Source organism: Ascochyta rabiei, chromosome 10 (genome assembly GCF_004011695.2).
Source record: "Ascochyta rabiei chromosome 10, complete sequence".
NCBI classification, from domain to species: Eukaryota; Fungi; Ascomycota; class Dothideomycetes; order Pleosporales; family Didymellaceae; genus Ascochyta; species Ascochyta rabiei.
This window is the reverse complement of record NC_082414.1, coordinates 1,223,301-1,243,654: the sequence shown is the minus strand read 5'-3', so window position 1 is coordinate 1,243,654 and position 20,354 is coordinate 1,223,301. Positions and strand designations below refer to the sequence as shown.

The window sequence follows — 20,354 nt, the reverse complement described above, 5'->3', positions numbered from 1 at the left end:
TGGATACACTATTTTTGGGCAAAATTTCAAAAGATTCAAGTTAAAACTAGCCAGAAGTAGTATTTCTAGAGAACCGGACTAGAAACTAAAGAAGGTCTATATTAGAGTTATTCCAAATTCAAAGTTTACTAGTTACAAGGTTTCGGCGACGACAGATCATCTTTTCACGACCTAACCACGACTTGGCCTAATCATGAGTTGATGCACCCTTGCAGCCAGCGTTCGCTCGCATTGTCCCGGCAAAGAATAGGTCGACGACAACGGCTTTAGCCTCCGCACGAGGCTGTGTTGGCCAGTCTGAACGGAGGGACCAGGGACGGACCTGGGCGTTGCTACATCATCATCGACTAATGATCGTAAGACCTTTGACCACTCAACGGCCCTTCGCATTGAACGATGCCCAGTTCAGAGCAGGTCCGACGCCCAGTAATACCTTCCAACAGCTCATCGTCGTGGTGAGACTCTCGGTGGGTCTCTTTGCGTCCCTCCAGGCTCATTCGGATATAGCCGCAAACTTTGGTGGCGACGAGTGAGAACTCGAGACTGAGCTGATCAACGTCCCTCAAGCCCAACGGTGCTTTTGGTGTCCCGCTTTGACCTTGCCAATCTGTCGGATTTGGTGCCGTAAATCGCAGAGGGTCAGCCTCGAGGTGACCATAGCTTGGTCTATTCGCATCACGAGCGCAGAAACCATGGATTACTCCCTTGAAGAGCTGCCCAAACAGACATGATACGGGCGCACATCGATCAGCTAGGCGTTTCACACACCGTATCGACGCCCGTTGGACCAACATGTCGGATATCGAATGCGCCAAGCAAAAGCTTCTTTCAATGTGTTTGCAGCTGTGTGTACGTCAGACGCTGCAGTATTTGCCGAGTCGAATCATACAGGAAACACCGGCTCTACTTTTGCTACTTTCGTACCTGGACCTCTACTCTCGGTTATTCCTTAGCCACGACAGAGCGCTGTGCCACCAGAGCAATGTTACTCCCACCAACAGAATAATATGGTCCCTCAAAACCAGAACCAACGTCAACCTGCTGAGACTCCTGGTTCCTGACAGACAATTACGTGGTTGTCCATGCATTGACGCGAGCTCACGGCAGAGAGTGGAGCGTGTCAACCCCAGCTGAGTCCAGACATCCGAGCTTCTTCGCGATCCTATGTCTTCAATTCCTAGGGTGAATTTCAAGCCCCCACCAATCGTTGAGTGTATATCGCAAGGCAGCTGTCTCGGCATCGGGCGGAAGGTCTTCAACCCTCATCATATTTGCACTGATTGTCTTACTCGACACGATCCTTACCAACTACGGACCTGGGCCTACAACAGCTACGCATCACTCTCTCTTATTGACGAAGAGATTCGTCGTAAGCAGACCGTGAAGCAAAATATCGAAGCACACAGTCGCTACCTCTGCGCCTTTGAGGATCCAGATTTGCAGTACTGTAGGTGGCGAAGGCCTGATCTGAACCTTCGGGGCACCAGTCTCACCTGCAAAGTCGTCCGCCGGAAAGGGACAGCTTGCACAAGGTGCTGGAGGCGGCGTCTGCAAAAAATCGGCATCGTACAATACTTCACGCCGAGCGGGCTATGTCATGAAGAGGCAGACAAAGTCGTGTCGTCGAGGTCGGTAGGATCGGAGGACGAAGAGGACGATGATGTCGAAGGCTACAACGAAATCTTATATTGAAGCTGAAAGGTCGCCGCTGGCCGGTAAGTATCCTCTCCGCTGCACTGTGCCCTACTAACGAAGAAGTCAATAGCCCAACGACTGATAAAATATGCTGGCACCACCGCCGAGATATTGTTGCGCTTTGGGAACTGCCTGCGACTCTCGTCCCAAGGGACAAGAAAGAGGTCCAGACATTTGTTCCTGGTGCAAGAATTTGAGCTTTGATGCTCTGTACAAAAAGGCATCGTTGCAACCTGACAAGAGTCATCTGTACCGTCTCATTGATGACTACATGCGTCAACTCCAGCACGACAGCAACGAACGCATTAGCAAAGAATGGTCCTATCTCTGCGCCTGCAAGGACCCGGAGCACCGTCTCGACACGTGGAGGCGTAGCTTCAACCCTGAAGATGCTCGGCTATGTGGCACAGTGCGCCATCGTGGGCAGCTTTGCGCACGGTGCTACCACAAAGCTCAGGAGCAACGCTGCGCTTGGCTCGAACTATTCGATGGAGACAGACTTGGGTTCCCCTGTGTGTTTGAGGACCAACGATTGATGAGGTTGGCTGACCGCAATTGGAGAATTGGACCGTTGGACGAGTGTGGAGACCCAGATCCGCACTGGGAGAAGGACCCAAGGAGACATGGACAATGTGGCAGAAGAAGGGAGAAGAACGGCTTGTGTCAGCGATGCTTCAATCGTATGTGTGAGATCAGAGGCTTTGGGAGGTACTTTGATCCTGTCTGGGGTACACTACGCTCCAACTTCGGACTGTGATACACTGCGAGACGACTGTTGCAAGCCGAGTTGTGCGCTGAAAACGACAACCCAAGGCGAGAGAGGGCATCGAATAGGTGTGAGATGCGGGGAGTTGTACATCTATCTTTCCCTCGGCCTACCTATACACCTACTTGCAGGATTTTGCCTCGAACACTGCGAGAAAATTTACCCTCGATGCTCGAGTCTCATCGACATGCTCATGATCGCACGACGAAAGTGACGTCAGAGGGCGAAAATGATTCTTTGGGTCTTGTGCGTGTGAGGGCTGAGAGCGAGGCCAGTCTTCATGCAGACAGGAATGAGGAATGTGGCACAAGCTCTCTGCTGGACAATAGAGACTGGTTTTGAGGCTGCCCTGTCAAAGGGATGACAGTCGATACATGGCAGAATCAGGCTAGTGCGGGGCTAGATTCGACCGCCTCCGACTCTCCGCCTTCGGCATCAATAAATATGAATGGACGACTCATCACAGCCCTGCAACTCCAATTTCTCCGACAACTCTGAATCACCCGAACGTGACTCACGTTTACTTGCACCTTATAGAGGTCAATTCGCCTTTACGGCCTGCCAGACAAGTTTTCCTACGCACTCGATCAAGAACCCACGATGGAGCACATTAAGAAGACGTTTGCACAATGCAAGAAGGAGGGCAGGGTAAGACGATGAAGCCCAATCGTCGCGAGCATGAGTGCTGACAACGGTGATCCAGTCCGCCCTCGTCACGTATGTGACAGCAGGTTACCCTACTGCCCAAGAGACGCCCGACATCATGCTGGGCATGGAAGCCGGTGGTGCAGGTACGCACGACTCACACGAGCAGCAACAATAGCGCAGGAATCAGTCGATTGACTTGTGCAGACATCATTGAGCTTGGAATGCCCTTCACCGACCCCATCGCCGACGGCCCCACGATCCAGACCGCCAACACGCAAGCCCTGAAGAACGGCGTCAACACCTCCGACGTCCTCCAGATGATTCGCGATGCGAGGAAGCGCGGCCTCAAGGCCCCCGTTATGCTGATGGGATACTACAACCCTCTGCTGAGCTACGGCGAGGAGAAGATGCTCCAGGACGCCAAGGAGGCGGGCGCCAACGGATTCATCATGGTCGACTTGCCCCCCGAGGAAGCCCTGCGCTTCAGGAACTTCTGCCGCAGCTACGGCCTTTCCTACGTTCCCTTGATCGCACCGGCTACTTCGGAGCACCGCATGCGCGTCCTTTGCCAGATCGCCGACTCTTTCATCTACGTCGTTTCCCGCATGGGTGTCACTGGCGCTTCTGGATCGATGAACGCTGCCCTCCCCCAGCTTCTCGAGCGCGTGCACAAGTACTCTGGCAACAAGCCGGCTGCCGTTGGTTTCGGTGTCAGCACCAGGGATCACTTCTTGAGCGTTGGTCAGATCGCCGAGGGTGTCGTTATTGGAAGCCAGATCATCAACGAGATCGCCAAGTCTGAGCCTGGCGCAGGCGCAAAGGCAGTCGAAGTTTACTGCGACAAGATCTGCGGCAAGAGCAGCCGCCAGACCACCCGCGAAGTTGGCATTATTGAGGCCATCGACGGTGCCAAGGAGCCCACTGGTGTGCACGTCGACAAGGTCATCACCGATGCCGACACACCCGACGGTCCTGGACTTGCCGACCAGCTGGAGGCTCTGAACGCCGATTCCGATGGTTTCAACGAGGAGCATGCGCTGCCGCCTCGTTTTGGTGAATTCGGCGGGCAGTACGTCCCTGAATCCCTCATGGACTGTTTGTCCGAGCTCGAGAAGGGCTTCAACCAGGCCATCGAAGATCCGAAGTTTTGGGAAGAGTACAGGTCTTACTACGACTACATGGGTCGTCCGGGACATCTGCATCTTGCAGAGCGCCTGACAGAGCATGCCGGAGGTGCCAACATCTGGCTGAAACGTGAGGATCTGAACCACACTGGAAGTCACAAGATCAACAATGCTCTTGGTCAGGTCCTGGTTGCCAGACGACTTGGAAAGACTGAGATCATTGCCGAGACAGGAGCCGGTCAGCACGGTGTTGCGACTGCCACGGTCTGCGCCAAGTTCAACATGAAGTGCACCATCTACATGGGTGCTGAGGACGTCAGGCGTCAGGCTCTGAACGTCTTCCGCATCAAGCTGCTCGGTGCGTCGGTTGTTGCTGTCGAGGCTGGTTCTCAGACCCTTCGTGACGCAGTCAACGAAGCCATGCGCGCTTGGGTCGTCAACCTTGACACCACTCACTACATTATTGGATCCGCCATCGGCCCTCACCCGTTCCCAACTATCGTCCGTACATTCCAGTCGATTATTGGCAACGAGACCAAACAGCAGATGCAGGAGAAGCGCGGCAAGCTTCCTGACGCAGTCGTAGCCTGTGTTGGAGGTGGCAGCAACGCCGTCGGCATGTTCTACCCCTTCGCGAACGACCCTTCAGTTAAGCTCCTTGGCGTTGAAGCCGGCGGTGACGGTATCGATACCGATCGCCACAGCGCTACCTTGTCTGGAGGTACCAAGGGCGTGCTCCACGGTGTGCGTACCTACATCCTCCAAGACAAGCACGGACAAGTCAGCGAGACCCACTCTGTCTCCGCTGGCCTTGACTACCCTGGTGTTGGGCCTGAGCTTGCTAGCTGGAAGGACAGCGCTCGTGCTAAGTACATCGCTGCTACTGATGCTGAGGCCTTCATTGGTTTCCGTCTTGCATCTCAGTTGGAGGGCATTATCCCCGCTCTCGAGACTGCTCATGCCATCTTTGGTGCTGTCGAGCTGGCCAAGACCATGAGCAAGGACCAGGACATCGTCATCTGCGTGTCTGGTCGCGGTGACAAGGACGTGCAGAGCGTTGCTGAGGAGCTGCCCAAGTTAGGCCCCAAGATTGGCTGGGATCTGAGGTGTAAGTACATATGAACTCCACGTAAATTGATCCACATGCTAACCATGCCCAGTCTAAACTCGAGTTTGAATTTGATTGCCTTACCGGCTCGTCTGGGTAAAAGCGCACGCTGATCATCGTTGTTCCAAAAGCATCCCCTATATATAGGCAGCATTACAAGCTACACTTAGTCCCACCATGATTCGTTTCTTTCCCGCAATTGCTACTTTTGAGTGTGGCTGTTACTATCGTTGATCGAAGTGAGGGAAGGCTATAAAGCCGAGTTCGGTTACTTCGCTTCAAATGCTTCATCGCTGATTGGCTGTTTTGCGGCTGATCCCTTCGCAGCGCACGAGTTGTGAGCTTTGACATCGGCTACACCAAACCTCACAATCGCAATCACAACAGACATACAGCGCGCATGGGTCCTTGGGACGGCATATCTTATACAGGCTGTGTGTTTGTAGAAGCTTCTGACGCCACGCCAGAATTGATATTGCGCAGACCGTGCTCGACAGGAGCGGGATGAGGTACCCCGGATACATAGATGCGCTACGATGCAACCGAGGATTATCTCCATCAGTAGGAGGGGCCCCGGGTAGCTAAGTTAGCGCCGCTTCTTACACCTCTGGCTCTAGATGTCGACTTAGACGACCTACTTCCACGGGGTCCTTCTCCAGATGTTTGTCCCTTTTGCTCTCATACCCCCATGATGCGTGCGATTTGGCGCGCTGTTCAGCGACAGGAGTCCGGCAGCCACGGTACATCTCCACAGCACTTAAGACAACAACGTGGATTCACCTATGTGAACAGTCAAGACGTCAAGGGCTTGACCGTCATTGACCACCACTATGAGTGAGACCATGATATCCTGCCATTGGCCTGATGTCACGAACTTCACTAACGACGTTCAGCGCCCTAGTAGTAGGAGCAGGAGGCGCAGGTCTCCGCGCCGCCGTAGGCCTTACAGAAGCCGGACTGAAGACAGCGTGCGTGTCGAAGCTCTTCCCCACACGATCTCACACCGTCGCCGCTCAAGGAGGCATCAACGCCGCGCTCGGAAACATGACGGAAGACGACTGGCGTTGGCACATGTACGACACAGTCAAGGGCTCCGACTGGCTAGGCGATCAAGACGCCATACACTACATGACAAAGGAAGCCATTCCTGCGGTCGTCGAGCTCGAGAACTATGGTATGCCGTTTTCGAGAACAAATGAGGGGAAAATATACCAGAGAGCGCTCGGTGGGCAAAGCCTGAAGTATGGTAAGGGTGGGCAGGCGTACAGGACAGCTTGCGCAAGTGATCGGACCGGACATGCTATGTTACACACACTCTATGGACAAAGTCTAAAGGCTGGCGTGCAGTTTTTTATCGAGTGGTTTGCTTTGGATCTCATGATGAGTGAAGGGCAGTGTGTTGGCATTACTGCGCTGAACATGGAGGATGGTACTTGTCATCGCATGTTCGCTAAAAACACCGTTCTGGCTACAGGAGGTAAATGCCAACCCTAGGTCGCCTTAGATGAGAAAGTAAACCGACTGACATGGACAGGCTACGGGAGAGCATACTTCAGTGCAACAAGCGCCCATACAAGCACAGGTGATGGGAGCGCTATGGCTTCAAGGGCAGGGCTTCCACTGCAGGATATGGAGTTTGTCCAGTTCCACCCTTCTGGTATCTACGGTGCAGGTGTACGTATATAGGTGCAGGGAATCTAAACAGCATGGTTAATGGCTCATTTAGGTTCTCATCACAGAAGGTGCACGCGGTGAAGGTGGATACCTCCTGAATTCCGAAGGCGAACGATTCATGGAACGCTATGCACCAACAGCCAAGGACCTTGCTTCTCGAGACGTTGTATCACGGTCCATGAATCTCGAAATCATCGAAGGCCGGGGATGCGGTGAAGGCAAAGACTTTATCAATCTGCAACTCTCACATTTGCCGAAAGAGATTATCCACGAGCGATTACCAGGCATTGCTGAAACAGCTGCAATCTTTGCTGGTATCGACATCACAAGAGAACCTATCCCAGTTCTACCGACTGTACACTACTGCATGGGTGGTATACCAACTAACTATCACGGTCAGGTCATAGATGTCAAGGAAGGAAAGGATCATGTTGTTGATGGCCTGTACGCTGCAGGCGAGGCGGCTTGTGTTAGCGTACATGGTGCAAACCGACTCGGCGCAAACTCCTTGCTCGACATAGTAGTATTCGTAAGTGACAAATTCTAAACACGATTGGACATGTGCTAACATTGCACCAGGGCCGAGCAACAGCCCTGCACATAGCCGACAACCATGCCCCTGGCGCATCTCATAGTCCATCTGAGAAGAACATTGGCCTCGACTCCATCAGTGATATAACGATCTTCCTCGACTCTGCCGGCTCAGCACCAACCTCCTCTCTCCGCTCAGACATGCAGTCCACCATGCAAAAGACCACAGCCGTATTCCGCACTCAGGATTCCCTTGCCGAAGGCAACTCGCATCTCTCCGCCATCGAATCCTCCTTCAAGCGCGATCTCCGTGTCACCGACAAGAGCCTGATTTGGAACAGCGACCTCGTCGAGACGCTTGAACTAAGGAACCTCTTGACGAACGCGGCTCAGACGAGCAAGGCAGCGTTGACACGGACAGAAAGTAGAGGTGCGCATGCGAGAGACGATTTCAAGGAGAGGGACGACAAGGATTGGATGGTGCACAGTCTGACATGGCAGAAAGGCGTTGGAGAAGAGGTCCGGTGGGGAACAAGAGGGGTTACGATGGCGACGCTTGATGAAGCGGAGTGTAAGAGCGTGCCGCCTATGAGGCGGAGTTATTAGCCAACTGCTGAATGTCAGGGGGCAACATCGAATTCTACTTGTGCATCAGCAGGAGCTTCAACATGTCAGGGGAACCCAAGCTTCAAGCTTGCTGACTGACTAGCTATCCAGCATACAACCAGCACCTTGTTGCAGCCGTACAGTCCAAAGTCCCCCCGAATACCTAGATGTTAGAACTACCAGCAACATGATGATCACCAAGATGCGAATGCCTTGATTGGTATATATGTGAGTGTACCTTCACTCTCAACACTAAACATTCCCTCCCTCCACAAGATCGCACCACCTCCTAAATTGCAGCCACTCCTCAGCACGACGCCGCAGCTCCCGCGTCGCAGGATCCAGCATAGAGTCGCGACTAGACGCGCGATCCCCCAACGGCGTCCGGCAGCCTGATGCAGCAACAGTCAGTACTTCAACGCGGCCGCAGTCACAAGATGAGATGATTCGGTTACCAACTTACAGCGAAAAATGACCACTGCCCATCTACGAAGCCTCTTGGAAACGAGTCCAATGGCGAACAGTACCACGGCTGTCAGAACACCCACGAGGGTGAGAATGGCTTCTTTCGACCAATCAGTGGCCTTGGGGGATGCGGTGTTGGGGCCTGAGGTTACCGGAAGGCTGTTGGCGCAGGCTGCGAAGGATAGGATGATGACACTGATGAACCAATGAGGAAGCGACATGTTGCCCCGCGAGGTGTGGTAATAGGAATCACGTGATCTGTTTGGGGTGGCCGTGTGCGTCGTGTTTGACCGGGGTGATCTCGATTGGGTACAGTTGATGCAAAGGCACGCAAGGTTATGGGGCCAGTATGGATAGACGTTTGGAGCTAGCTTGGAGAAAGGGTTGAGAAGGAGAGAGGCCAGCAGAGCTTCAACAATGGCTTGTGTGTCTGAGTCTTGGAGGGAATTGGGAGTAACGATGAAGGCTGGCTACGAAGCTAACAGTTGTCTGGTCTTGAGAAAGCGGGAATACCTCTGCATTATATCTCCATTTTGAACCTACCGCGCCTATTATTGTATATAGCCACTCCAGGAATCGATCAACCAACGAATAAGCCTAATCAGCAGTATGGACCCGAACGGCTGGGAGTGCCTAATGCAGTGAAATCTCGGTGCTGTAATCCAGTTCAGCCAATCGCGTTGGGTGCGCACCCACCAGTACCGGTCAGGCAACTTGACCTCGCAATGATCACTCTTGGTGCATGGCCCATGTCCCGGTGTTATAGAGGCTCTATCCTTTCGAGTTGGTATACGGTTTAAACACAGAGCGACAATCCGGTAGTTTCTCTTCCATTCTCTATACACAAGTGACGTATTCAACGAGGCGTAGCACGACTAAAACCACGGCTCGACTACAATCGCACGATCGATTGATTTCGAGAATCATGGCCATGTGACGGCCTGCATCTCGCTAAAAAAAACATTATGCTCGAATCGTCATTGCCACTTTTTGAAAAGCTTCAGCCTTGCAGTATCACCAACCAGCCTCATGGCCAGCGGCTCTGGAGATGCACTGCTCTTCTTCCCTACGCCAACGCGAGTCAGTATACACGGCTCGACCCTGGATTCGGCTTGCTTATATGCAGCGCGCGCCAGGAGTCAAACTCAAAAAAAAAATAAAAAAAACCACAAAGCACCGCCACTTCTACGCTGAGTAAGGTTCAAGAAACCACTGGGTTGGCGAATTTGGAAAGATGGGGTGCAAGACGAGTGAGTGCAGGTCTGCTGTAAATGAGTCTCAACTGAGATCAAGTATGGACACTGCAAATACGCCCGACTGAACGAAAATCAGGAATTCTCGAAACTTTAGTCCCTCGATTTGTACAAAGCTACTCATCGCCACATTTGTGTAAAGCCGTTCAATCGTCCCAGCAAACCTTCAAAGCTGCGATTCGTCAGTACTCAAGTCTCAGAGATCATATGGGAGTTCGACTTACCACAAGGGAACGGGAAATACATATCCCAGTTTTCCGTCAGATAAGCATGGTACGGGTATTTCTCATCCGGAGACAACTTCTTCTCGACCTTGTGCACCTTCCCTTGATCGCCCTTGGCAGGCCTCAAGTTCTTCAGCTTTGCAACCTCCTTGAGCATACACGTAAGCGTGACCTTTGCCATCGGCAGCCCCAAGCACTGATGCGATCCGTAGCCAAAGTGGATGTAGCTGTCCATCGGCCTGTTGAGGTCGACTTCATCCGGATTGGGGAAGATGGTTGGGTCGTGCGATGCGGCGCGCAGGTGGATGAAGACTTTGTCTCCGGCTTTGAGGTTGAGTGTACTGCCCGAGTCAGTGACGGTGGTGTCTTTAGCGGCCTGTCGAATTATGGCTGTTTCGCCTGCCAGGCGCGAGCCTTCGAGGAAATAGCGTTGGAGTTTCTCGAATGCTGCCTCGCTGTCGTCATGTGCGAGCTTCTGAATATCGGCCCAGTGTTTCTGACCTGCACCGAGGAGGTAGTACTCGATTGTCTGCCCAAATAGTTGGCCCTGATTCGATACCATACCGCTCGCCGTGCCGAGTATATGGCCCCAGACTAGCTTCTTAGGCTCAATGCCAGACTTCAGCAAGCGCTCAATCATGTGGATACCGTAGCTCTTGAGTGCAGAGTCGTTGGGCCATATGGACTGAGTAATACGTGACAGAACACCGGAGTGGGCAATGGCCTCGACATTCTTCGTGATGACGTTACCCAGGATCTCTGTGGCTTTGTGCGCTTTCAGGTGTAGAGGAAACGAGCCAGCAGGATCGACGTCGAAAAAGATAAGCGCAAAGACAACTGACATCAGGAGGTAGAGTTCTGCCTCAGTGAAAATGCCGTGAGGCCGTTCATCTGTCTTGAGAGGCAGCATGAAGAGCTCGGCGCAGAAGTGTACATGCGCGAGGTTGCCGACGTCGCGGATGATGTCTACTTGATTGAAGTCTGCAATTTTTGCACTTTTCTCGGCAAGAAGCTCTCGAGTTTTTGCGGTGTAGTAACTGCGCACTTCTTTGTCCCAGTCGGAGATATATAGGGCTTTCTTGACCATCTCGCGAGACAATGCGTTTTTTGGACCGTCACCGGCGAGCATAAAGTCTTTTGATGCAGCTCCCATGATGTATTCTATAGCATCACCCCATGTGACCTTAAAAGTATTCTGGTTCTTCATGATCTCTGTTGCGACCTTGTATTCCTTGACGAGCTGTGGGTGAGAGCTTGTGCTAGGTTTCGAGAAGTCGTAGATCTTGTTCTTGCGCAAGTCCTTAAGTGACTCTTCCATGGCGGATGGGATGGTAAGAGGATAATGCACATAGACACTGTTCGACTTGAAATGGTTCGGGAAGGCACGGAGGAAGAGCTTGTAAAACACACATCCGTTGTCAACGCCAGTATCTGAGTCAGCGAGTGAGTAGCCCCAGTTGGTCAATGTTCTTGGATTATAGTCGTGGGTGTAGAACCGGTCGCCACGAACGAGAGCCACGGCATCTGAGAGCACAGCACGCGAGACGGTGTATGGAGGTGTCAAGCCAGACCCAGGTGCCATGGGTTGTTTTGCATCTTCAACGACAATACCAGGGTAGATCTCCACCTTGTCTGGGTGGTCGTAAAGATGCTTCAGCTGCTGTTGCACATATTTGTCGCTGGTGATGTCCTCGAATGTTCGGTGTGGCTCCAATTGGAAGTATTTTCTGAATTCGTTCAACGAGCCAAGGTTCCATGTTCGCGCTTGCTCAATACCTAACACTTCGATGGCACGGAAGACTTCAGGAACTCTGTTCGGACCAAAAGAGTTGGCGCAATCCTCAACACTGGAAGTGAGGATATCGACAAGATCATCGTCGGGAAGCGTGCCGTCAGCATTGCGCTTCAAGCCAGCGAAGCTACGTTTCGATGGATCTTTGTCGGTGTTCTTGTAAACCTTGTGCAATCCGTCGAGGAACACATCTCTAGTTATCGTTTTGGGATCACGATCTTCACCGAAGATGCCGTCGAACAACTCTTTCGTCCATTTCTCATCTCGATCGGATACCGTTGAATGCCACCTGTATACAAGGTTGAACTCGGCAGAAACTTGGTTGCCAACGCCCATAGGCAGGTCTTTTACTTCAGCCCGTGGGTTAAGCTGCCAGTTGCTGTCGGTTCGGTTCAAATCCAGAATTGTACGCACGTAGTCGATAAGGATGATGTTGACATACAGGCCACACGTGATAAGGCGGCCAGTCTGAAACAAATCGTTGTCGTATTTGATCCAAGCCGCATCCCATGCCGCCTTAGCGTCACTGTCCTTCTTCTCGTCTCCGTTAGGTTTGGGAGCTTCTTCAGATGGTTTGGTAAAACGACCCAGCTCGTTGATTGTCGCCAAGTTCTCAACGACGTAGTTGTGGAATCGATTGAACATTATGAGAATCGCACCGACACCGGGAGGGAAGAACAACAGCCTCCCTTCAGAAAAGCAGTCTGGTTTGATCTTCCCGTCCTTCTTCGTTCTCATTTCATCCTGCTCCTTCTGATTGCTTCCATATAGCGGTGAAAGATCCAGATATGAGCTTGTCATAGAGTTGGCATAGTCATCTGAGTGGTCTGTACGGAAACAGTCATGGATGATGATTGATGCGATGTAGAACAGCATACTCGAGATTCGGTTCGGATGCAGCTCTGCGTGCTTTCGAGTCATGATGCTGTCAAACACAACACCAGCATCCGGCCTCGCTGGAGTTTGCATCATAGATGGCTTGACTGTCCTGGCGTAGGGAGTCCCAGCAGCACCGAGTTGTGGGTGGATCAGACTGTTGTTGGAGCCATCTGCAGATCTGTACTGATATTTTGATCCAAGGTAAGATTGCGGTGGGTGTTCCAGATCGTTCCATAGTTGTGTGACAAAGCTGTCGGTCAAGGTTTTACGTATCTTCGAATCATCCGGCAGCGCTGCGGCAGTTCTAATCAAGCCTTCCATAAGGTAAGTTTTGTCGTCTGTGTATCCTCCGACCATCTTGTCCTTTTGGATCTCGAGCAACGTCTTCACGTTATCGACACCGAGATACGAAAGATCGCCCAGGCCATCCGCAATCTTCTTCAGGACGGTAGGATCATCTTCAGGTGCGATCTTCGAACCATCTCCAGTGTCAGGAACTGGCGCTGCTGCTGCACCAACAATACCAGCCGCCCTCTTGAAGGGATTGCCGAGCGCATTTCTCAGCTTAGTCAGTTCAGATGGCTCGGCGGCTTTTGGCAGTGGTTTGCCTGTTCTGGTGTCGACATGTGCGTCCCAGGCAGCCTTTGCATCGGCAGCGGCCATGTTGCGCAATTGATACTGAAGGGCTGGTGTTAGTGATGCTGGCTTTCTAGCTTTGCTTGTGCTGTATGATTAGTGACGTGAGACAAAATGCTACGGTATGCAATGCGGTTGAAACCCCGTGTTCAACAAACGTGCTCGCAATATTGACTCGGGAAGGGGCGGGCGACTCACATCTACTCAAAGACACCAACAACTTCAAGCTTCAGGTACCGGGTGTTCTTTGTCTCTCGCCTTCTCGCTACGTGAAACGGTCAAATCAAGTATACAGCTAGTTGCATGAGTTGCAAAGTAGGATGCTATTCAGCACGCGAGCGGTCGTGCTGAGATATATATTTGTCCCGAGTCGGGACCGGGGTGATACTGATTTGCGTGGAGGTGCAGTAGTGGGTATTCAATTACGAATGCAACTCGCACAACATGCGAGGAAACAGCCTCTTAAATAACGCTGCAGCCCTCTTCGAAGATCAGAGGCCGGTGGTAGTGGTCTTCTCATCCTTCCAGGCTGACAGTTCCATCGGTCGTAGTGCCGAAAAGAGAAATCTGCTGTCTCAGCCGCATGCGACCAGCTCAGCCTTCAGCGCTGGACGTGGAGCGCCAAACCCCTCGGCTGGCCAATGGAAGTGTTGGAATTGTCAGGGCATGCAGCTTGAAGATGGGCAGATCCTCTAGCCCACACCAACTGTGGGGTCAAATACCGAAAACGACGTCCTCCCTGTCCAGAGCCTGCTGACACGCCAACCAGACGATCAAGCCTGCTGGCAATAAGGACGTAGATACCTACGAAAAGGCAAATAGTGATGTCGCTTGCAAGGGTCAAGTTGACTGCGAGCTGGTATCCCTGGCTAGTAGGAGAGAGCAATGAAGGCCAGTTTGCGCTAATGCAGGGCCTACGGCAAGCCCAAGGCGCCTCGGGCAGGTGAAAACGCCCGCGGTACATGCGGTTGCTCATTGCCGCTGTGTGTTTTTAGGTCAAAAGAAACTTGAGTGTACGCACGCGGTCGTGTTCGAAATTATGGGTGACTACCGGATCGAGACACTAGCACTGCTAAGAGAGGTCATGAATGGTTGGCCAGAAGAGATTCCGGATCACTCCAATGCTGAGATCCCACACATACATCTACATTCTGCGTCCTGAATGCGCCTTGCGCTTAATTCAGCTTGACCGATATTACTTGCAGTCCTATTTCCCTTGTGCAACTTTCCCCGGACCCTGGTTACGGGACTCGATCTGCTGTGCGACGCAGATTCAGCTTCACGGCAGCCGCCCTCATCTTCTTCATTGTTCTCCAAGCCATGTTTCGGCCGAGCGCGGGTGCGCTCACCAGAGACCAGGCAGAATGGCGTACCTCTTGCGCTTGTATTTGTCGCCGAATTCCTTGCGGTACCTCTTCTCCTTCTTCCACGCCCAAATACCCATCTGGCCCACGGCAACAATGATGAAGATGACTGTACTCAGACTCCAGTTGACAAGCGCCACGCCAATCCACGCAATCGCCTCGAACATGTAGTTAGGACATGTCACCAGATTGAAGCCAAGACCCTGCGGAATACCTCGGTCGGTGCTGCCTGGACGACGCAAGTTCTTGAGCGTCAGGTGTGTGCGGTAGTTGCAGATCTCGCCAATCGCGAACAAAGCCACTCCGAGGTAGGTAAGCGGTGGATTCGACGGTCGAGCTGTGGGGCTGCTGGGTCCATATGACCAGTATGCCAGGTTGAAACCAGACAGAAGCCAGTAGTAGCCGCTGTTCTTGACGATGTTGCTTGCTGGCATTGTCGCGGACGAGAAACGGTGGACAAAGAGGGTCTCGTACTCGCGCTTTGCGAAGTGCAGCACACACATGATGAGCGTGAGCTTCTGTAGTTGCGAAGCAGGTGCGTTGGTGCCATATATCCATGGCCGAGCGAGGTACATGAGCGGGTGGATGAGGAGGGGGCCGAGGTACTCGATGATGAAGACGGTTCTCCAGGAGATTTGAGCACCTAGGTATAACGGTTAGCTATGTTGTACAGATTCTGGATGTAGAACTCAACATACCAAGATCCTTGACGTCCACAGCACTCTTGTTTCTTAGGCCCGTCTGGTGCACCGTGATCCCTGCGGCGTTAGGGACAGCTGATCCGTCGCTGCCCTTCGTGACTCTCAATCGGTGGATCGAATACTTTGAAACAGTCGCGATCTTCCGGAGGATCTCTGACGCAGGGGCATCCGAATCAACGGTGACAGTCTCGGGGAGGCCCTTGATCGGGCGACCTGGTGGGGTCAGCGATGCAACTGGAGGCTTGGGGAAGATACAGTCTCAATTGAGCTGTAGCACAGAGACACATACCACGCGGGCGCACCACGAGCGTGAGAGGAGATGCCGACATTGTGGCTGGGTATGGTAATGTGTTTCTGTCTGCTCATGCGACTTTTTGAGGGAGGTTGTTCTCTTGGCGCAGACCTCGGTACCAGCAAGTCATTCAGAACGCTAGACCACTCAATGATGATTGGCCATACATGATGCCCAGGAAACATTGGGCATATAACATTGGGCATATAACTATTAGGCATATAACCATTAGGTATAACGTACCCCACAGGCGAGCCGCTCAACGGGCGAGCCGCTCACTTTTGCCAAGCCCCCACCAAACTCCACCCTATTATGGCCCAAAACAACCCAGTTTGGTGCTGCAAAGTGCAGTATAGCCTATAATACTATTTAGAAACTACTTCTACCTCTTTCTGACACGTTTGCGCGTTATGTCCTGTCTAATTGCACTGTCCACAGCGTCTTTGGGAGGGCTTACCTCCTTTAGCGCGCACCTGCTTCTTTGCCTTCTTCCTATTACTACGCGCCCTAAACTCCTTTAGAGTTGTTAATTGCAGGCTATCCTTAACTGTTAAGGTCTCTTCTACCTAAACTTGCTTTCTTTTGTATGATTTTTGTTGTGTAGCTGCCTTATTAGTAGCTTAAAGCTAAGTAATCTCCTGTTGCACTAACACTAGCTTATACGCAATTATTACTGCCCCTTTTGCTACCTTCTTAAACGCCTTAACTATAGAGGTAGGCGAACTATCTATATGCCTCTAAATCCTTGTCTTTACAAGCGTTAATTGCAACCTAAGTTTAAGGGTGTTGCTTAGGGTTTGCGACTGCTAGAGCTTGTTGTTGACAGGTAGTAGTAGTGATAGAGTGCGCAACTTTACATTAAGGGCTATTATAACCTGGTCTAGGTTAAATAGGACTAATCTAGCACCTTAGAACCCTCCCTAGATGTTCTTAGAAGTAATTGCAGCATTGTAGGCGCGTATAAAGCATGGCAGGAACTCTGTCTTTATAATATAGTTAATCTAGTTATATATAAGTATTTTAGCTTAGCGCCTATACACCTTCTTTAAAGCAGTAAAACAACCTATATTAAGGGGCTGTATAAGGTGTAATAAGTAAGAAGGTAAATAGAGAGTAATAATCTTGTTATCCTTGCAGTATTGCTGGAATTTAAGAGAGTTATGGCTCTTATAACTATTAATAATAAGCAAACAGTAGGTGCTAATAGTACGCTCCTTTGTATGCCTGTTAAAGTGCTTTAACCAGTTAAGACTAAGCTTGTTAGTAGTCCAGCCGTTATTAGAGACTCTAATAACCCAGTTGTAAGGCAGATCCTCTTCTTTGTACCAGGCAGAGAGGTAGTAGTAGGCTTTAAAGATAAGGAAGGCTAGAATAGCCTATCCTTTGGCATTGATGCTTACTATAGCCGTAGCCCACTCTTGGTTGCCTGGCTGGATAGCCTTTGGCCGACCCTGTCGTTCTGAAGCTGTAACAACTGCTCCTGGGGAGATCTGGCCTATTATGAAGCCTGTCTTGTTAAAGTTATATGTGTCTTCATCCTAGATGCTATACTTAGCTTTAATATTAGCTACTAGGCTAAACCAGCCCTGTAGAACCTTAGAATCCTTACAGAGGGCTCTCTTGTAGTCGTACTTGCGATTAAACTTAACTTTAAGCTCTAGGTGTTGCTTAACAAACGTACTGGGCTAGTTTACGCTAATAGGGCCTAGATTATGCTTAGTGCGCAAAGAATTAGCTATAGTAGCTACATCTAAGAGCTAAGAGGAAAATCCTTACACATCTAGCTTAAGAACATGCTTAATAATTACCTCCTCCTTATTATTATCTAGCTTTTGTAAGTTGGCTATAGAATCTGCGCGTGAAGGTCGTCCTGTGTGTTAGTTACTTAGTGTCTTTTAAGGGACCCTGTAGATAGCTGCAGCGCGTCGCTAAGAGAGATTCGCGTCTTGTTTAAGAGCCTGGAGCGCAAGCTGTATCTGAGCTTCCTTTAACGCATCTAAATGGTGTTGTTAAGAAGACATTGGTGTAGGAGGAGAAGTTTGGTGGGGGCTTGGCAAAAGTGAGCGGCTCGCCTGTTGAGCGGCTCGCCCGTGGGGTACGTTAGAACCATTGGGCATATAATATTGAGCATGTCTCTTGCGAAAGGCTCGTTGTGATTTTCGTGCCTTGAAACTACGTTAAGCTGCTCATGTTGGTTCCCTCAACCCAGATCCACCACGACCTGTGACGCGGCTTCAGGCCCCAAACATGCTACTAGCTCGCCAATGATGCCCTTGATCGAGTGCGGCTGACGTATACCTCCATAGTCCCATGAAACGAGATGCTGCAAAGAGTTAGTCCTGATGCTATTTAGCTGATCTTCCAAGAATAGCTTCTTACTCGAGCTTCGGCCAGGCGACCTCTCACTCGGATTGGCGTTGATCCAAGATCCAAAGTACTTAACAACTCATCTTCTGTCATAACCCCAGGAACCTTCAATTCAAACAGTGACATGCCACCCTGTACTGCATCGCCAGCTTCGGCGGCTTTGGGCAGAAGATAATCTGAGAGGTCGACCTCGTCGATTTGAGCCGTGTCATCGCCCTCGACCTTGGTAGAATTCACCGAGTCTGTCTTCTGACGCTCCCTTGACATGGAAACGTATCTTTTGTGATCCAACAAGCTTTTCAACTCGCCATCCAAGGGATTCCACTCGTATGATTCTGGGTCCAGGACGTACTGAGGCTTGTAGTCACCCTTGTAACGCATTTTCGTACAGGTATGAATGTAGTAGCCCATGTAATAATACTGATAGCCACCTTCAATTGCTAGAGCAGCCTCTCTCAACGCACTCAACTTACCAAACTGCCACTTCTCGTAGTCGGAGTGATATAGCATGTACACACCACTGACACAGTGGGGCAGCAAATCAAGCACACCCATAGCAATCAGTCGACCATCTAAACGATAGCATTGATGGTAGGAGCCAAGTTTCTGAGACTTCCCATCGATCTGTCGAGCGACGCGTTGCAGCGGCGAGGTACATAGGAAGCGTTTGAAGCCTGACTGCGATATTTCATTCGGCTTTTCTTTGTGGACATGCGACTGGTAGTCGCGAAACAATTCGAACTTCTCGGTAGTGAAGTCGGCCGGCTCAAGCGTCACCTCGAATCGGTGTGCAGGCTCTGGTGGCTGCTTGACATTGTCGAGATCAGCTTTATGGACTTCTAGGAGAAGGTCAAATGCGTTCTTGAGGCGCGCCTTTTCTCTGGTCAAAGTCAGTCATGTCGCCAGCTTGTTACAAGACCTTGACTGACTCTTTCGACACAGGGTGAAGTTTTGCAGCTCCCTTCTTGTAGTCTTCACCCAATACGAAATCGTTCCATTTGTTGACTGTGCGGCGCTGGTCTTTCGATGGCTTCAACTCGGCTGCAGGCAGTCTATGCCCGTGTCAATCGCGGTGGTTGCTGCCATGCAGGTGCAGCTTACCGGATCGTGTAGTGGGGACAACAGTGACGCAGGACGTCAGGCTTGTAGAAGATCGTGCCTGACCGTCTCCATCCGCGATCAACCAAGCTTTGATATACGTCTACTGACAGGCTTTTTGACGAAAAGTAATAGCTGGCTCCTGATTATGTAAAGCAAGTCAGCATTGGCACAGCTCATGTAGCCCTCTGGTTTCCTCCGGACGAAGATGGTGAACATCAAGAGCAAGAGCAAGAGCAAGAGCAAGAGCAGAGTAGGAGCAAGAGCTTGACGTGGCAGCCAAAGGAGGCAGGTACCCATCTGACTCGTATGTTGCTGTTCTTGTTCTTGTTCTTGTTCTTGTTGTTGTTGTTGTTGTTGTTGTTTGATCGTCAACACTTGCATATTCGCGTATGCCTAGGTAAGTAGAAGATGAGGAAGAAGCTTGGCGGCGACGCGTGCTCCGGCGCAGGTGTTGGACCATGCGCCAGTATTAGATTTGTTTCATGCAGCGCGGAGACTCAATTGCCAATGCCACGCATGAAGGGGCAACCTTAAGGGAACATCAATTGAAGCAGAGCCAGTGGCGCGCCTGCCATTGTTTGCCACTGTTGGCGCACTGAACAGGCTGACCGCTGTGACAGTGACAGATTCATGCACGCGTGACTCTGGATGACTGGGACGGGAGATGAACGGAATAGCCACGTACGAGAATTGGGCCTTCTCTGACCACTCGATACATCTTTGCAGTACCCGCAGGACTCGCTACTGTAGCCTAGGCAGGAGCATCAGCAGTTATTGTCGTGTGTCCAGGGATAGAGGCCGTGTGGTATGCAGTGTGAACGGCGTGGAGGACGACTCTGTGTTCAGCCATATCCAGCCAGACGAGCACGGGCGCGATTCAGGAGAATGGTTGGAGCAAAACCTACCGAAGGGCTGCACGTACGAAAGGGCCATCCGAGAGCTGGCCTACGACGAGCTGCAGGAAGGGGCGCAAGCGTGGGATTTGGTCAAGCGTTCAGTGGGGGTAGGCCAGAGCGGGAACAGCGTGTGCGCGCAACGAGGGCTGCTCGGGCGGTGGGCGGTGGGCGGTGGGCGGTGGAGAGCAACGGCAGCCGTTCTAGGCAAAGGTGATTAAGGCTCCCCTGGCCG

General features: G+C 51.5%; 5 protein-coding genes across 6 annotated transcripts, besides 10 other annotated features; 2 read left to right on the top strand and 3 right to left on the bottom strand.

The window, feature by feature from the left end:
- Positions 1–3,061: 3,061 nt before the first annotated feature.
- On the top strand, positions 3,062–5,398 carry EKO05_0006510 (Tryptophan synthase; the record flags this gene model as incomplete). The annotated part of the gene is made up of 4 exons (XM_038940293.1): positions 3,062–3,109; positions 3,165–3,252; positions 3,314–5,341; positions 5,394–5,398. The coding sequence occupies 4 exons, from the start codon at positions 3,062–3,064 to the stop codon at positions 5,396–5,398; spliced, it is 2,169 nt and encodes a 722-aa protein (XP_038798005.1).
- Positions 5,399–6,029: 631 nt separating this feature from the next.
- Positions 6,030–8,152, top strand: EKO05_0006509 (Succinate dehydrogenase (quinone); the record flags this gene model as incomplete). Its single annotated transcript, XM_038940452.2, has 5 exons — positions 6,030–6,175; positions 6,235–6,818; positions 6,876–7,015; positions 7,068–7,544; positions 7,595–8,152. 5 exons carry the CDS (start codon positions 6,030–6,032, stop codon positions 8,150–8,152), a joined length of 1,905 nt encoding a protein of 634 aa, XP_038798004.2.
- A 1,612-nt stretch (positions 8,153–9,764) lies between these two features.
- Positions 9,765–9,783: a tandem repeat.
- A 233-nt stretch (positions 9,784–10,016) lies between these two features.
- EKO05_0006508 (uncharacterized protein) lies at positions 10,017–13,428 on the bottom strand (the record flags this gene model as incomplete). Of its 2 annotated transcripts, XM_038940447.1 has the most annotated exons (2): positions 10,017–10,042; positions 10,095–13,428. In XM_038940447.1, the coding sequence occupies 2 exons, from the start codon at positions 13,426–13,428 to the stop codon at positions 10,017–10,019; spliced, it is 3,360 nt and encodes a 1,119-aa protein (XP_038798003.1). The 2 variants fall into 2 exon arrangements, with proteins under 2 accessions (XP_038798003.1, XP_059492797.1); XM_059636814.1 differs by having other exon boundaries at positions 10,017–13,428.
- A 1,318-nt stretch (positions 13,429–14,746) lies between these two features.
- Positions 14,747–15,795, bottom strand: EKO05_0006507 (Very-long-chain enoyl-CoA reductase; the record flags this gene model as incomplete). Its single annotated transcript, XM_038940457.1, has 3 exons — positions 14,747–15,408; positions 15,464–15,679; positions 15,756–15,795. 3 exons carry the CDS (start codon positions 15,793–15,795, stop codon positions 14,747–14,749), a joined length of 918 nt encoding a protein of 305 aa, XP_038798002.1.
- A 198-nt stretch (positions 15,796–15,993) lies between these two features.
- Positions 15,994–17,861: a mobile genetic element.
- Positions 16,787–17,085: a mobile genetic element.
- Positions 16,787–17,121: a mobile genetic element.
- Positions 16,793–17,118: a mobile genetic element.
- Positions 17,138–17,295: a mobile genetic element.
- Positions 17,862–17,877: a dispersed repeat.
- An 81-nt stretch (positions 17,878–17,958) lies between these two features.
- EKO05_0006506 (Arginyltransferase) lies at positions 17,959–20,159 on the bottom strand (the record flags this gene model as incomplete). Its single annotated transcript, XM_059636813.1, has 6 exons — positions 17,959–18,081; positions 18,138–19,005; positions 19,055–19,177; positions 19,227–19,365; positions 19,912–19,977; positions 20,132–20,159. The coding sequence occupies 6 exons, from the start codon at positions 20,157–20,159 to the stop codon at positions 17,959–17,961; spliced, it is 1,347 nt and encodes a 448-aa protein (XP_059492796.1).
- Positions 19,443–19,490: a tandem repeat.
- Positions 19,534–19,588: a tandem repeat.
- Positions 20,160–20,274: 115 nt separating the features above from the next.
- Positions 20,275–20,304: a tandem repeat.
- Between the last annotated feature and the right edge of the window lie 50 nt (positions 20,305–20,354).